The 17,308-nt window shown below is 44.1% G+C and overlaps 1 protein-coding gene across 1 annotated transcript; it reads right to left on the reverse strand.

Moving 5' to 3' along the window:
• Nucleotides 1-1,404: 1,404 nt before the first annotated feature.
• On the reverse strand, nt 1,405-9,399 carry CDKN3 (cyclin dependent kinase inhibitor 3). Its single transcript, XM_074149597.1, has 8 exons — nt 9,348-9,399; nt 8,729-8,954; nt 8,164-8,219; nt 6,548-6,592; nt 5,302-5,524; nt 4,355-4,386; nt 3,509-3,612; nt 1,405-1,686 (listed from the first exon to the last, which is right to left on the reverse strand). The coding sequence occupies exons 1-8, from the start codon at nt 9,397-9,399 to the stop codon at nt 1,600-1,602; spliced, it is 825 nt and encodes a 274-aa protein (XP_074005698.1). The 3' UTR covers nt 1,405-1,599.
• Nucleotides 9,400-17,308: the final 7,909 nt, after the last annotated feature.

Here is a 17,308-nt window from a genome sequence, read left to right on the forward strand (position 1 = left end):
AATCACCTTTAAACGTGTTACAGTGTCTGGGTTCAAACAGGATGTTAAAAAAGGCTATAAATTTTAAAGCGAGCAAAGCAACAAGTTCTACTTCAACTCAAACCCACCCGTGCTGCGGTAGAGTCTCGTGTCACAACTTCTGACTTGAAAAGTTACAGAAACTTTATTAAAACACACCAGAACCCCCCGTGGCGCTGCAGGCAGTAGGGGAGCGTGGGCTGCAGCCTCGGGGAGCGCAGGAAGGTGACCCTGGGAGCAGGACAGCAGCTCTTGGTGGTGCTGGTGCTGGACAGGCCAACCAGCCTGTTTCCTGAAGCACACGGGGAGGAAAAAAGCACTTAAGAGAATTAACTACCAGGGAAGAGGAGACGGTGAGAGGGCAGGAGGACAGTCGGGATGCGGACACTCGATGACTTCAGCCCGGAGGAGTTCCTCAACTCCGCTGGTTTGTCTAAGAGGGAAACTCCTGAGTGACACAGGCCACCTTCCTAGAGCCAAAATTTATCTCTGGAGACCTGGGCACTGAGGGGGGTGATGATCACGTCCTCAGAATAGGACAGAACTAGTTTAAAGGTTTTCTCGAGGAATCTGTTAATTTTCTCTGGTCTTTATGAGCGGATATGGCTAAACAGGAGGGATGGGGAGTGTTACCCGCGTGTTGCTGTGAGATTCTCCCCAGCCCACAGCTGACTGTTTATTTACTTTCTCCAGCGTTAGCACCCAGGAGGTGCTGTGCCAGAAACTCACCCACGCAGCTACGGCACAGCGTCTCTCCTACCGCATTCATCTAAAATCCCACCCCCTTAGTTTGGCCCAGCTCTTCGGCATAAAACCTCCTTCCCTTGGGATGAGGGGACTCGGTCCCAAATATCCCTGAATGCACTAAGAGGAACTAAGTGACATTTTAGACCGAGTTCTTACTAGTTCCTAAGGGGCGAGCAGGAAGGTTGTGATGCTTGACTTTCCTTTGGTTTAAAGCTAAAGCTGAGGGGGTTTTTCTGAGAGCTACACCTTCCCAGCACAACTTACAAAGGCAGTAGAGAAGGAATTACCTTTCATCTCTTCTCCTGCCCACCGGGGCAGAAGCCAGCTATCGGCAGTGAAGTCTGCGCTCAGCCGTGAGGAGCTACAGACTGTTCTCTTTCCTCCCGTATCCTGCCTTCGCGTCCAATTGCTTGTCCCCGTTCTCACACCCCGTAGAACAGAGGTGAAGTCGAAACGATATTCGGCGGCTGCTTTGACAGCCCCGGCCTCCCTTCCTCTCGGTGAGTTCCCTGCAGCCGCCCGTAGGACGTCAGAGCACCAGCTACAGCAGGGGACGCGAGTGCTTTCGGTACCAAGTGACGTTAAAACGTGAGGTAGACATTGTGTAAGAGTCATTATTGTACGGAAAACAAGCTCGTTAGGCGTGCGGGCCACGTACGCTCCCATATATTTTTAAGGCAGTGAGTATTAAAGACTGTGTGTGTGTCAAAGCGGGCGGTTGTGTCACGCAGGCGGCAGCCATGAGAAACTGAAGGTCAGGAGCCAAGCGTCGCGTCTCGTCCCTCCGTCTGTCGCAGCCAAGCGGACACAAAGACACACCACAGTCAGTACGAGTTACCGCGATACCGATCTTAACAGCGTCTCCTTCGTTGCCAGATGTGCCGCTAGGTTCTCCCGAAAGTCGTGGAGGTAATTGTACTGCTGAAAAAGCACAACCAGATGTGTCAGGAGCGCTCCATACTTTGGGAAAAGGCACCACTCATCTTAAAAAGCTGATGAAAACGGCACCCTCTGATCTGTTTATTTGTTCTTTTTGTGCTTACTCCCAATTCTCTGGAATTTATCCACTGGATCCTGGCTTGGCTCCTCTGGTTCCTCCTAAAGGGCGCCCCTGAGCTCAAACCGTGGCCCTCAGTAGGTGGGTGCTTCATGGCAGAATTCAAAGCTGCTTTACGGGGGTCACCAAGGGTCTTACTCTCCCCGTAACGAGTCGGTGACACAGAACATGGCCTGTAGCTGGGATGATGATCTACAACAGCTTACAGTAAGAGTTCTTTGGTCAACTCATACATGACGTGGAGTATTAATACGCCAACGTTCAAGATGAGATCACGGTGTTGGTCAGCAGAGGCTCAAGGACAGATCACCCACCCCAAGCGGCCACAAGGGCCTCCAATTAGAACATTTGGTCATATCCTTCCCCGTCTCTTCAGCCAGGGACACAAACTGCTCCTCACCTGCCCCCTCGCTTTGGAGAAAACTAATTTTCAACAAGGAGTTTAAACAAGATTTGCCTTCCAGAGAGGCTTAGAGCTAGCAAAGCGACAAGATTTAGGCAACTCTTTCTCCGCAGAAACTACTAGAAAACTTTTTAAGTCTCAGCTCCTCTTTCCTCTACTTAGAACTGTTTTAAAAGCATAACACCTAGGACTCATGTCAAGAGGAATATGTATATAGAATAGCTAAAAATCCCACCAAAACAAGAAAAACCCGTTATGTTCAGCAACTCAGGCCTCCCCCCACATTGCCTTTATCACTGGTGCTGGGGACACTTCTTAAAAGATGGCTGCCAGCGCATTGATGCGATAGCGACAGAAGGTGGAACGAAACCACAGCAGAAAAATCAAGCAAGTGTCCAAGTTGTGAGGAGAATGTGAGCAGCAGAAGAAGGGACAATAGCTCAGTGAGCGATGAGCAGGGATAAGGAGGTAGATAAGGAGGATTAGGGAGGTGATTCTGCCCCTCTGCTCTGCTCTGGAGAGACCTCACCTGGAGTATTGTGTCCAGCTCTGGGGTCCTCAGCACAGGAAGGATATGGACCTGCTGGAGCAGGTCCATGGAGATGCTGCGAGGGCTGGAGCCCCCCTGCTGTGAGGACAGGCTGAGAGAGTTGGGGGGGTTCAGCCTGGAGAAGAGAAGGCTCCGGGGAGACCTTAGAGCCCCTTCCAGTCCCTAAAGGGGCTCCAGGAAAGCTGGGGAGGGACTCTTGATCAGGGAGGGGAGCCACAGGACAAGGGGGAACCGTTTTAAACTGAAAGAGGGGAGATTGAGATGAGATCTCAGGAAGAAATTCTTTCCTGTGAGGGTGGTGAAGCACTGGAACAGGTTGCCCAGGGAAGCTGTGGCTGCCCCATCCCTGGAGGGGTTCAAGGCCAGGCTGGATGGGGCTTTGAGCAACCCGGTCTGGTGGGAGGTGTCCCTGCCCAGGGCAGGGGGTTGCAACTGGGTGATCTTTAAGGTCCCTTCCAACTCTAACCATTTTATGATTCTATGATAAGGAAGGGAAAGCAACAATGATGGTGAAGAGCAGACAGGGAGAAGAGCTGTTGAATTCAACAGAAGCAGGACAAGGAGCAGCACAAAAGCAGAAAGCCAGAAGCAGCTGAAACCCAAGAGAAGAGCAGGGGCACCAGCTGTGGAGCATCTCAAAGCCAGAGGGATCCCTTTGTGTGGTGGAGGACAGGACCGTGCAAGCTCTCCGCTCTTGTTTCAACACGTGTGTTACCTGCTGTAGCCTTGTTACCTTGATGGTCTGTATCGCCCCGGACCCTCTCAAGCTCCTGAGGCTGTCTATCGCTTGCTGAGGTGCCAGCGCCTCCGAAAGCTGAAGCAGGAGACACGCAGCTACTGTAAGGGAAAGGTATATATGCGTGTATATGTGCTACTGAGCACCTCTTGCTGTACGCAGCATGACTTTGTGCCATGAAAACCTCTCTAGGAAAACTCAGCCTCCTCATATCGGGGTCACGGATCTGTTGGATCTTTTACTGAATACTCTTTCTTGGTGCTGACCCATCTGCTGCTCCTGCCCAGAGCTTTGGAAATGGGTGAAACCCCCCCCACTGTTCCCCGCTGCCTTTCCAGCGGCATTTGAGATGCAAATTCTAGGCTTTTCAGGAAGGAGTCCCAGTACACCCAGTTAATTCCTCTTTGTGTCTTCTGACTACATTTGGTTTTTTGGCAATATCAGCACCCCTTCCTTCCAGGGCACACACAGTAACTAATGCCCCTGAAAGCTTTAAGGGGGAACATTGGGCTGAAGACAGGTGCAGAGGAACAGATTCATCTCCTGTTCTTGAGGAGATGTTCAGGGAAGAGGGGCAAGTGCAATCCCGTCGGTCAGAGGAGACTAAAATTTGCAGTGAAAATGGAGAAAGAGTCAGAAAATAAGAGAAAACTTTCTATCGACCCCACTGAAAGACTGATCAAATATATTAACTACCCTGCTACCCACAGCAGCAGTTTGCATTGTAACCATAATTAAGCTTCAAGCAGAGTTTGGCTCCTTTGGACAGTGCTGTCTCAGGAGAACGGGTTCATAGGATGGATTAATTAGTCAGGCATCGAGAGGGAAAAGACAACTGCTTACCGAGACACGAGCGTCCGAGGCCACCGTAACAGCTGAAAGAGAAGAAAACATTTGGTCGTAACAAGCTTTAGGACGCTGCAACACCCAGAGCCCCCTCAATATGTAAATATAGAGACACAATTCTTGCCTTAATATAATCAAGAGGAGCAGTGGTACAAGAAAGTCAGAATATACCCACAAGGCTGTCTCCCATTTATTCTTCAGACCTTCCTTAAGTAGTGCCTTTCTAGAGAAACTGCGATTTCCAAGCTCCGCTTCATTCACGGTAATAATCCCAAAGGCACAGAAGGACAGCAAACGGCACGAAGATGGACAACCTCGCTTTTCTTTAAATCCTACACCACATTAAGGCTTGGATGACAGTTGTGAGCTAATGACAGCAGCAGGGCTCCGCCTCAGCAGGGAGCCCGAGGACTCGGTGGATGTCTGCGCAGGGAGCTGTCAGCAGGATCACTCAGGAAACGCAGAACTTGGAAAGCTCTTCCCCCTCTACCCTGAGCTCATCTACAAGTGTCTAAAGAAATTACTTTAAACCCATTTCATGCAATTTAAGAGTGAGTTTTGCACTGCTGGAACCCACCGAGTCCCTGATAAACAGCCCAGGGGTGTGTTATCCTCTGACAGCAGCTGCTTTAGTTTACAGCTCGTATCGTATACCTGATACCCAGCCAGGCCAGCGGCAAGAAGCCATATGGTGCCATTCAATACACATTTTGAAGCACTTGCTGGAGTGAGCAAGGGGGAAACAGGAGATTGAAATCTTGCAAAGGACAAGTTGGCTCCAAAAAGGTGCATGACGAGAAACAAGCAGCTTTTCACAGCTTGAACTAGCCCTAAAGAATGCAGTTGTCATTTAACAGGATTCTGTTTCAGCTGGTCACGCATCTAGAGAGAAGCTGGCATCTTTTACAGGAATGTGGGAAGAAAGGGAGGCAACCAGAACCTACTGTACGATTGTTTTCCGGTTACTTTCCAGGCAGCTTCTGAGCTCTTCCAGAATTTTGCAGCACTTGGCAATGTCAGGAGCGTCCCCATCAGGAATAGGATAGTGGTGCACGCAGATCCCGTGCTGTTGGTAGGTGTCTATAAGGTTTGGTACTCGGTATTTTAAGAGCTCCCCGCTGGTACAAAGCACAAATATATCCTGGGTCCCATAGTTCTTTAGTTCTTCTGCCAACAGATCAAGATACTTGCAAATAAACAAAAGCCTATCAAGCTTAAGGATAAACAGATAAGCTACTTGGTACTGATTCTTTTGTTTAATCTTTGAGGTTAAGACAATAGGAGTTAGTAATTTTGCTCTGAGCAGCATTTACTTCTACTGAGTCTCTCCCACACTTGCTTTCAGGTAACCCACGAGAGGAATTTCCTCAGCTCGAAGTGAACCTTGGGACAATCCCACTAGAAAGCACAGCAGCACGTTAAGCACCAGCTTAAGCACGATTCTGTCCCATCTCCTGCTGTGACTATGTCCAAACACTGTGGGGTTTTGCTATTAGTCTCTGCTCTTCTAATATTTACAGATGACTACTTGGCACAAATCGTTACATTATTTCACCTTTTCTATTCCAATCTCACTTCTCTGGGAAGAGGAGATTACAAATTTTTAATTTATCATGGTCCTAGCTGTTTTGAAGATGCCTTCTCCTGCTTGTGACTTAACAGACTTCACGGTTTCTGTGAAAGATACGCAGATGCCTGTATAGCTCCAGCCTGGAAACACCCTACTTATCCAACATTTGGTAGAGAAGCCACAGAGAAAGTGGCACTGCACAGGTGAAAGTGATATCGAGCACTCATAACGATGACTGTGCTAAGATGTTTGCTGCATCTCCAAGAACAGCGTTATCAAATCTCAGCTAGATATTGCCATCAGACATTCCCCCAGAAGACTTTGTAAAGAACTGCCCTGCGTTCTAACATCGTGGCATGTTAGAAATTACCATCCATTATAGAAGTACAAATCAACCACCACCACCTCTCAAAGGGAAGCCATGTTTTAGATCCCTGGCGTCTGGATCCCTCTGCCCAGATTTAGATAAACAACAACTCCTTCAGTCTCCAGACTAAGATAAAGTAAACCTCTTTACTTTAAACCACTTCTCAATAACTTACACTTTCAGTTTACCTGCATGTTGTTCTCACTCATTACATGCAAGCGAGAGGCACTTGTACCCCGGCCAGAAGACTCACCTATATCTTTCTGAAGATTTCTTCTAACATCCTTAAATCTGCAGCCTAAAACAAATTATGAATGACAATTACCACTCCAAATAAGTGACATTTGTGGAATGGCTGCTACAGCTGAAGAATACAGGACAGACAACCTCCCTCCAAAACCAAAGCAAGTATCAAAGGCAAACCCCAAATAAAACAGTTCTTATTTTTGCAAATAGATCACTAGCACAGAAGAGAGTTTAAACACCATTATCCGCTTAATGTTGTAATGTAATAGGATTAAAAAAAAAACTGCCCAAGGTTTTTAAGCTGCTATGTATTTTCCAGATGAAAAGTTCTGGATATTGTAAATCAGAGTACATCTTAAAAAAAACCATAAAACCCCCACAAAACACAAACAGTAAAACCCCAACAAACAAAAGGGCTGGACAGAGATCACTTAAGAGTTGTCTGGTTGACTGGTAGGAAAGTAAGTTCCCTCTTCTGTAATTCTCAGCACAAATGACATTAAAAATCCTCCTTACTATTCTATCTTCCTCAGCTCATGGTACCAAGGCATTTTTGCAACCCCTATGGAATACTGCACTGCGCTATTCACAGCTACTGTTTGGTTTGCGAGATGTATCTGCTCAAAATCCTTGCACTGTGTCCTCCGTCTCCCCTCCTTCCTTTACAGCCCCATAGGCACACAATCTTTATGCCTGCCCTGACAACAGTCAGGATTGTCCATCTCTCGAAACACCTTTTCAAGGCATGACAGCCGAATCCTGAAGACCAAGAGCTGTATCAGGAGGGCTACGACTGGAGGTTAGTGTATGAAGATTAAACAGCTATTACATGAACAGCTCAGATGGCTAAAAAACACAATGCAGCTGTTTTTTCGCATATATGTTAGCTGGCGTTCAAGTTTTAGTGGGATTTTCATCAGCACTGGCCATCACTCACTTCAAGATACCTTAAATTGTTCAATGCTTGTTTTCTACTTCTTTAGTCTGGTATTAGTCCCAAGCTTGTGTTTCTCAGAGTTGGCTAATGAAAGCAGAGTAACTGTTTTAAATGAAGTAGGGGAAGTTCACATTGTAACCACCAGCAGTTCTATCTCTTTTGTGACCACAAGAGATGCACCATGGCTGCAGTTTTGTTAGTTAAATACAGTGAAAGCTTACATGCTTATTTTTATATTATGGCCATGGTACTGCAACCCAGACACTAAGGGAGAGCAATACACACCTGTCAGCAAAACGAGTGTAATTTGAGCCCAATATGTCTTATAAAGGAATTATTTGTCAAAGCAGTCCTCTTTGACTGTTGTTGCTTGTTATAAATAGTAAGCCAGGCTAAAAAGCCAAATATTTTAACTGACAATGGAAGATGGGCAGTATTCTCTTACCATATAATCTTAGAATCATAGAATCATCTAGATTGGAAGGGACCTTCAAGATCATCTAGTCCAACCATTAAGATATTCTCTAGACTATCTCTATATTTGGTATTTCTGAAATAATTATTCCAGTAGTACATTACAAAATAAGTCACCCCACCAAGTAAATGCAACACAGGATTTTGGGGTACAAGATATTACTTCTCTTTGGTTTCAAACCCGCCTACAAATTTCAGTGAATGCTTCTTACCTGGAAGGGAACACAGTCCCAGGAATTTAGAAGAGTAGGCAGGAGACAAAGACAGCCTTTTGGGAAATAAAAAATAAATAAATAAAACCAGAACTTTTTGGTTTTTTGACTAGAGACAGCTCACTATCAAGACATAACTCACATCAGACATTCCTTTTCTCTGAGACCACGAGAAGAGTTACCTACCTCTAATTCAATTTTAAGAATAAAACGGAACTATTCCGGTGTTGTTTCTACAACATCAGTCACACATTTAGTACTGTACTTCATCACATACCCCTGCTCAAGAGGAGGAGAGAATTTTTGACAAATCCCCCGCCATAGCACTGAGACATTTGGGCTAGCCAACGCTTCCGAAAGCGGACCTGGCCCCACATCCCCTAATAGGTCACCAGCACCAGCTTAACCCCTTTTCGGGGGCACCATCAGGCCAGGCACGACCTCAGCCCTCGCTCCAGCACCTCACCAGAGCCTAGGGCGGGCTTCCTTTGGGAAAAGGCTCCCGTTTCACAGGAGAGGGATATAATGGAGTTTCTGAGGGAAAAGACCGCGGGGCGTGTCTCACCAGGAGATGGGGAGCGGCCTCGGGTCCTCCTCAGCGGCCTCTTCGTCAGAGGAATCAAAGCCGCCCGGTGTCACGGCGCAGGACTGCGGTGGGAGGAGAGCGCGGAACTCACCTGGAGGCCGGGAGCCGCCCTCCCCCTCTCCTGAGCAGGAGCTGAGGCGACCCCGGGGATCCCGAGCCCCAGCCCGGCCCTCACCGGCTTCATCATGGCGCTGCTCCTCGGCCGCTGCCGGTTTGAACTATCCCCGCCCACCCGAGCCACCCTCATTGGCCGAGCCCTTCCCGCCCTGTGTCCAATGGGAAGCTGCTGCGTATAGAAAGCCTCCGGCGGCTTCAGGGGAGGAGCATTCTGATTGGTGGGAAACGAAGGAGAGGCGGGCTTTAAAAAAAGAAACACACAACCGGCGGCGGCTATTTTTGCGTTGATTGGCTGAGGCGGTGTGGCGGGAAGGACCGTGTCTCGAGCCGCGGGTGTCCGTTGAGGGTGCGGCGCTCTGAGGGCTCTGTGAGGGACCGGGCGGCAGCGCGTGCGGCTCCCCTTCTCTTTGGTGCCTTTTCAGAGCCGGCTTCGATTTTTTGACTGAAAAAAAGGGGTAGAAATTGGTTTTCAGTGGCTTACCGTAAATTGCTTCCGAATTACCTGAGCCCTTTTCATTTGGGATGCTGTTCATGGGATAAATGTGGCGCTGGAAAGCAACCAGTGAATGTAGAGTGCTCCCCAGGTTCCTGTGGCCCTGGCCTTTTATTTCTTTTTGTTTCTGGTGGTCTTATGTCTGCTGTGGTGTGCACAGTGCATATGGAGTGCAAAGGAAAAGTTGAAGGGACGGGCCCTTCCTGTAAAGTGGGTCTGTGTGATCCGGAGTCTATATCCACACAGGCTGTGAGGAAGACATGGCGACAGGCATGAGCCTTCACTCACAGCACACAGGAGAGAAGGGGTCTGCTTGAATTTACCAGGCTGGAGTGCAGTTTGGTGGCCCTTTTTGGCATTAGTGTGGTTTTTGTGTGTGGCCTTCATGGGTGCAGGGGAGTTTCAGGGGGCTCCCAGGTGCTCTGTGGAGGTTCTGGGTGGTCCATTCTGGGTGCAGAGAAAATAGGACTTTCTAAAAGCAGAAAATGAGAAATGCTTGCTGTTTTAAACCATGCACTTAAAGTCAAATATTCTGGCAGCAGCAGGACATCAAGCTCTTGGGAGTGTCCAGATCTCACAGATGTGCCCTTAGCATTGCTGTTTAGGTAAATGATTGGTAACTCCACGCAGAAGGAAAGCTGAAGGTGGCTCTTGAGATACCTCATGGGACTAGATGATCTTTATGGTCCCTTCCAACTCTAAAAACTCAGTGAAATTCAGCGAAAATTCAGACTTGAAGCAGTGAGATGTGACCACATCCTGCGCTTATCATGGCCCTCTTTTCTAATGTTCTGTGCAAACAGGTTTTAGGGATGTTGCTTGGAGCTTTTATCTTATCCAAACTAACGTGAAAGATGGCTCCAGGGGGAAAAAAGAAAGGTATTCTGACTGCCTGATTTTTAAGAGCTAGGCTGCTGCCCTTGGTATGGGCATTTTAGCAAACCTCTTTTTGTATCATTTCTGGTTTATTGTGCCAGTAACTTTGGTCATTAATTAATAGGAAGAAATGCATAAATTGATAGTAGGGAATTTTGTTTTTTAAAATTATGTTTCTACATTCTGTGCTTAGACGTGTAAAGTATGTTGTGAAGGAGCCAGCCACAAACTGATATTTGCCATTGATCTGGAGGATGATGTATGGTCACGGCGACTTTCAAAGCTGTTGTTTGAAGTCAAAAGAATGGCTGTGTACAAATTCCTTAAGTGGTTTGAGTTTGGTGGGATTCCCAGTAGGGCCAGTGCAAGACCTCCAGGTGTGGAGATTTTTAGATTGTAGTTCTACATTTGTAGCATTAGTTCCACAGCTGGAGGGTTTTAGTGAAACCTGCCTGAGAAAGGATTGTAGAAGCAAATTGCTCGGTATCGCAGGATTTAGGGTAGGTTCAGGGAATGAAGAAACAGATGATGAGAGGATCAAGGAGAAGACCAGTTTATTAAAACCCAGAATATAATAGCAGATGTGAAAAAATTACATTGCTGAGCATAACGGAGAATTAAAACAATGCAGATGTTGCTGACCAAGATGAGAAATGCGAAGAAATATGTCCTAAGAATTGGGGCAACATGTGGACAGCCAGCCACTGTAGCTGCAAACATCCTTTTAATAACTCCTACAGCCTCTGTGTGAAGGAACAGGTACGTTGTTTGCTTCTGTTCAGTGTCTTTTTAGCTCTGGTCCCCTTAGAGATTATCTGCAACACTTGTACTGTTTGATATAGATGTGACATTTGCCATTATTTTTTCCCCCTTGATTGATTTTTGCCTATTCATGCCAAAGTATTGCAGGCTTTAATGCTGAGGATTTTATCTTTACAGAAGCAGTGACATGATACTGATAAATAGAAACAAATAGCAATGATGATAATGCTCCTGGTTGTCCTTTGAAAAGATCAAAGGAATTCTCTGGGGTTTGGGTGCCTTCACGTGGTAGAAATCAGGATGGTATTGCATGGAATCTAAAATGGTAATAATAGGTGATAATGCCAAAGAGTGTGCAAAATGTGAGGCTAGGGCTTGGGATCTGTTGTGGCAGAAATAAATTAGTATGTAAGTGTGAAATCTGAAGTAAACGTAGGAAAAAGGTTGGGGGCCGGTGGGGGGACCCAACTCACAAACTTGAGGAGGTCCTGTGAGATTCCTTATTCCTTATACCCTAAGCATCTTGCAGCATTACATGATAAATATTATGTTTATCAGCTGGCTACCTATTAGGGTTGTCTGTTTATTTCTTAAATTGAGCTGTTGCCCAGCTTGTAATCTGCTGAAGCATCTAGATCAGCTTGTTTGTGGTGTGTTTTATAAGAAAGACTAACAGGAGCTGGTCTGCAAGACAGTGTCCTTTTTGGCATATAAAAAGGAATGCATCAGCATCAAGGTTTTAAATTCTGGAAATTTTTGTCAGTTTACAGATTGGAGGCCTGTGCAAAGTGAAGAAAAATAGTCACAGGTATGGGCTGAAATAGTTTGGAAGATTTTTTTAGGAAGATGATTTTTTTTTTTTAGGAAGAAATTCTTTCCTGTGAGGGTGGTGAAGCACTGGAACAGGTTGCCCAGGGAAGTTGTGGATGCCCCATCCCTGGAAGTGTTTAAGGCCAGGCTGGATGGGGCTTTGAGCAACCTGCTCTAGCGGAGGTGTCCCTGCCCACGGCAGGGGGTTGGAACTGGGTGATCTTTAACATCCCTTCCAACTCTAACCATTCTATGATTCTATGATTTTTTCTTGTTGGTGAGAAAGGCTGATAAAGAAGGTATGAATTTTAATTAGGCTTTTAGATAAATGGTTGGGCCAGGAACTGCTGTCTACAAATACCTAACAAGAGAGTCTAAAAAAGATGGATCCAGACTCTTCTTAGAGGTGAGTAGCAGAAAGAGAAGAGACAATGGACAAAAGTTAGAACATGGGAAGTCTCTACTCCATATAAGAAAATAATTGCTTACTGCGAGTGCAAGAGTTAATAAGAGTTTGAGTGGTAAGTTTGTGCTTACATGGTGGCTACTCGGGGTTATGGTTTTTGAATTGGCTTTTTTTGAGAGAGAGAGAGAAAAACACTTGCGTTACATGACACTTATGCCTCTAGCACAATAATAGATACCCTCCCAGAGATAGTAAAAATAATTCAGTGAGGTGGGTCAAACAAAGATTTTCCAAGGAGCCCTATGTCCCAAGCTTTAAATACACGTATATAGAATGGGTTTGTGGTCTGGCAGCAAGACCTGTATACAAAATTTGTAATGTAAGAAAATGTATGAAAAGCCAGACGGGTCTGGTGGGTTAGCTAAGGATTTTCTCTTGGGCCAGTCATGACTCCTGTGAAAGCAATCCTATTCACACCCATCTGGGTTTCAGGCCACTTTTATTTGTCATTTCTCAGCAAACAGTCGTGTTCCTGAGAGCCAGCTGCCTTTTGAGTGTCACTCTGGTTATACCTGGCTCTGCGCGTGCCAAACTGAAGACAAAAAGAAGATCTTTGTACCCTGAGTTCATGGCTTGTCATACCTGTAAAGTGTTAAAATTCTGATTTCCAGACAAATACGGTTAGGCCTAACCTGGTTTTGCTGTCCTTGGGTGGGGGGAAGAGCCCTCAGCCCTGGGAACAGTGGAGTGGCTCATACAGGGAGTATCTTCTATTCTGCACTTGGGTTTCCTGGACAAAATAAATAATTGGTTTATTTCAGGTAAAAGCCTGGGACTGAACTAGTGTGTGTGCAGCGAGACAAGGAGTGAACGAACTTGATAGTATATAGTCTTATTGCTTATCTTCTTCAAAGATAAACCTTTAGCAAACAAGCTATATTCTTTTCCTGCAAGGAGCACAAATGAGATCTGAAATGTCCAAACCATCAAAATAATTAAGATCATTGATAACCCATTATTCCAAACAACCATATGTAATGCCAAAGATTTGTTAGTCACCTCTCATTTCATATCTCACTTTCTGGAAGCTGCGTTTTAGTAAGACTAAATAATATATGTGGCGTTCCAAGGGACGCACTGTAATATCTTTGGGAGCGCTCCACTGATGATATCACCAGAAGATCCCAGGGGGCATCACTTCAATTTTTCAGATGGCTGTTTCTGGATGAAAAAAATAAAGGTGGAACAGAGTTCCAAACTTTTCAAGCATCTTCTCTTCCCCCCCGCCCTTGACTTTAAATTGTGTGTTTGTAGAAAACTTCATATAACTCCGTTATAATTTTTACATTGCACTTCACAATTGCTATGAGGATATGAATGGAAAACTGTTACGTGAGATGAAATTGTGTAATGTTTGGAGAAACGGTTCTAACGTGAGACACAAAAGAAAATTTTAGAATTGCAAGCACAATTTTGGGAAATTCTGTATGTTTTCCACATCATTACTTAGTTCTTCAGCTATGCTTGAATATGTTTTGTTAGTGTTTTACTGGCACAGTTTTAAAATAAAACCCTGACAGGTGATTTTTTGCTCTGAGCCAAAGTGTTTGCTGAAGGCATGTTATTTGCAAGATATGTTATTTCAGAATAACAAACAACTCCCTTTCTCCTCCAAATTTTTTGAGGGAACTTTTTTTTTTCTTCACACGCGTATGGTTTTTTCATTGCTTTCCATCACAACCCATATGCATTTGTGGCAGACAGCTGGCTGCAAACATAAAGCTCATGGACTGGCTGTCTTTTGTGTTAATAAAGCTTCAAAACTGTGATTTCTCTGTAGCTCCGAACAACCGCCCCCTGCCTGCTGAGAACAGCTGTTGGCTTGCAGAGCCACTGACTGGTGGATAGGGTGTTATACGCTCCTGCTGCTGCCATGGAACTGGATTTAGGGATTGTTTTGTCAGGATGGTACTGTGGAGTTAAGAGTTGAAAGACAGACAGAGAGGGGTTTAAGCTCTGTCTAGCTCTATAAATCTCCTTGTCTATTGAATTAAAACCAGAACTGAGGTTTGGCCCTAAAGGTGGTGATGAAAACCAGTGTTGTAGAGTAACTGCCGAGGACACAGGTAACTAAAATAGTATTCCATGCAGTTTTATAAAGGTAACTGGCAATTGGTAGTGGAGATGAACTTTTACGTTTCTAGGCAGGGTGCAGCCCTGCTTTTATTGAGCCTAATGACATAAGTGTCACTGGGATCAGGATGTTTTGACTTGCAGTCTTCCACAAATCCCTGTTTATTCTGGACTGAAAAGTGAAAACTTTTATAGCTACAAAGAAGGTCTAACGCTATTTGGAGTCAAGAATTGTGCCCTCCTGTGCAGTTGACATGAGAAGGTGCATGTTTCTTGTCTGCCCTTCTTTTATTGCAGTTCTGTTTTTATATATATATTTGATTTTTTTCTTTTGATGTTAAATAAACAGAAGTTGCATGTAATGCGATAAAGAAAGTCCCTGTAATAGGACTTTTTATTTTGTTTTGTTTCCATGACTTGTTCTTTCGATGGTGGTCTGTTCATGACCTTAAAGGATCTATTTTATTGGAAATGATTATTTAAAAGCAAGATTTTTCCCTACTGTATGTTTTGTTTTGTATTTCAGACTGAAATTGTCTGTCAGATGGAGTAAAAAGTGAAAATATTTTTAACTGAGATTTTAGCACGGTGTGGTTTGATTATAACTTGAGTCCTACCGGAATATGAGTAATAATCAGTTAATGGCAATAATACAGCAGATGAGACTGCAACAGTTGTGTCTTATAGTTGTGTGTGCAGTTACTTGGTTTACAAGGGATAAAGTCATATTTGCAACAAATACTATGTTGCCAGTGGAGCATGAAAGCACCATTGGCTTGATATACCATATGAGTATTTTTTATTCCAATTTATATGTGGCCATGTGGATCTTGTTCTTTTCATCGTGGGACCAACTTGTTCTTTATTATCATTCCAATATCCCTTAATGTCTAACAGTAATTATTGTAAAACTTGTGGAGGGGGGAGATGCTCTTTGCAAGCAAAATGATTTGAATTCTTATAATTTTTTTTCCTGTATTTGTGGTTTTCAATGAATGTGAAGTATCAAAGCGATGATCAAAACAAGACATGGCAGTGACAGCGGGAAAGAAGGGAAGTGTGAAAGAGCAACCAGAGCTTTGAAGGCTAAGTCTTCAACTGAAAAAGCCACATCTGGTGGCTACCCTGGTTTACACTAACTGGATATAATATTCTCCCTAGGAAATATTATTTCTGTTTTCTTTTATCAATTTTGTAGATAATTCGTTCCTATTTAATATTGATTGAACTAATATCAAATTGAGCTTTTAAAAGGTATACTTCCTTTATGGTAACAAAGATAAAATGGAAAATAGCGTATATAGATGAATTTGTTCTTTTTCATTGCACTTACCAAGTTGCTCATAAGAAGGCTACAGTGAGACTAGGACTTCTGTGTGATTCTGGCTTGCTCTTCCAGACATTGTCTTCTCAATGATATTAAATATTTGGTCTATGACAGCACAGGTTTTTGCAGTAGAGATGATATAAAGTCCCAAACAGACAGCTGAATTATTACTTCAGTCATTGTGAAAACAGCAGGAGGTGAAGTTTTGAGTGAGTGCCTGTGAAATAATTTCATAAACCATAATGAAGGCAAAGGAACCAAACCAAATATTTAATAAATGGATATATGTTTAAATTATGTTTAAAGCTCATAGTCCAGGAAAGTTTTTGAAGGTTCTGGCGTAGTGAATCTCTTTTTTTTTATTACATGCTAGTCAATGGATATATTATCAGAGCACAGGACTGAATAAATTTGCATGTTTTCTTTCTCAATTTTTCCTGTTTTTCAGAGTGTCGTAGTGAAAATTAGCTACAATCTCATCAATTGGGGTGATTTACAAGGTACTCAAACATTCATAGTCCAGATTTTTCATCCCAAGGAAAGATTCTAAGCTATCTAAGAGTGGAAAAGTGTGATACTAACAATAGTTATTTCCTGCAAACTGTAAAATCAGATTTCAAGGGACTTCCTCTGGGAGGGCAGAGGAGTGAAGGGGGAGATGTGGCTGAAGTCAGTACCAGAGATTGGTACCTGTATCTTCAGTGACTAAAATATATTGCTGTCTCTTGCTGTTTGTTTCTGTGAATGTGCACGGTCACTGTAAGAAACAGGGGTTAAAGCTTTGGATGCAAAGTCAGAGGATTCTTTCTTTTCTTAGTTCTGTAGTTATTCATCTTAACCTGTTCCCTTAAAGTATATGTTGCAAAGAAGGGTTTGCCCTGAGAATGTTAGTGGATAGAAGTTACTGGAGTGGGTCCAAAAATAAAAATGCAATTTTTTGAAAAATAAAATAGCAAGGGATTTTATTTTGAAGATTTTGAAATGCATCTGGTTTTTTCCATTCACTCATCTTAAGTAGTTCGTGAAAGGAATAGTCAGAAGTGTTCCCCAAATGGCTTGGGAAATTTCTTCAGTTAATTAAAACTTGGAGTTTGATCAAAAAAGCTCAGTTGCCCAGCTGACCTAGTAAGATGTATCAGAAGTAGGAAATCCTTTTTGGCTCCTAAATCTTACTTTTATATTTGGGAATCTAGGAACAATAAGGTTATCATATTATCTCATTAAATATCCTGGAGAACGCAAGCTAATTAATTTCACTGAGCCGTCCCATGTAATTGTCAAGGACTGTAAATAGACACAAAGATGGCAGTGACCAGGAGCTGAAGTTGGGTGGTGATGGCAGAGAGAGATCAAAGTGCCATATGTGCCAGAATCTTGTGCAATGGAAGGAAAATGACTGGATGAATTATACCTACACACTGCCAGCAGGTATGTCATTTATTTTGCTGGGTGTCTACTCATTTCAGTTCAGAGAAAATCATCCTGGCTCAAAATGTGGTGATCATAATATCCGTAAGCAAAATGCATCACCCAAGCTCTTCATCCAGCCTGTCTGAAGCTCTGTCTCCAGCTGTGTCCAATGCTTTACGGAAGCATTGATACTACCTCAGTAGTAAACTTCTGGGGAGACAGGTT

The sequence above is a fragment of the Numenius arquata genome, chromosome 6, assembly GCF_964106895.1.
Source record: "Numenius arquata chromosome 6, bNumArq3.hap1.1, whole genome shotgun sequence".
Classification (NCBI taxonomy): Eukaryota; Metazoa; Chordata; class Aves; order Charadriiformes; family Scolopacidae; genus Numenius; species Numenius arquata.

Bases quoted from the DNA above. Each gene is read 5' to 3' on its own strand.
- CDKN3 (XM_074149597.1), bottom strand. From the start codon at position 9,399: ATGAACAGCATCCCAAATGAAAAGGGCTCAGGTAATTCGGAAGCAATT. The intron at 8,220-8,728 runs GTGAGACACGCC...ATTTCCCAAAAG, and splicing joins AGGCCGCTCCCCATCTCCTG to GCTGTCTTTGTCTCCTGCCT. The intron at 5,525-6,547 runs GTGAGTCTTCTG...ATCTGTTGGCAG, and splicing joins AAATCTTCAGAAAGATATAG to AAGAACTAAAGAACTATGGG.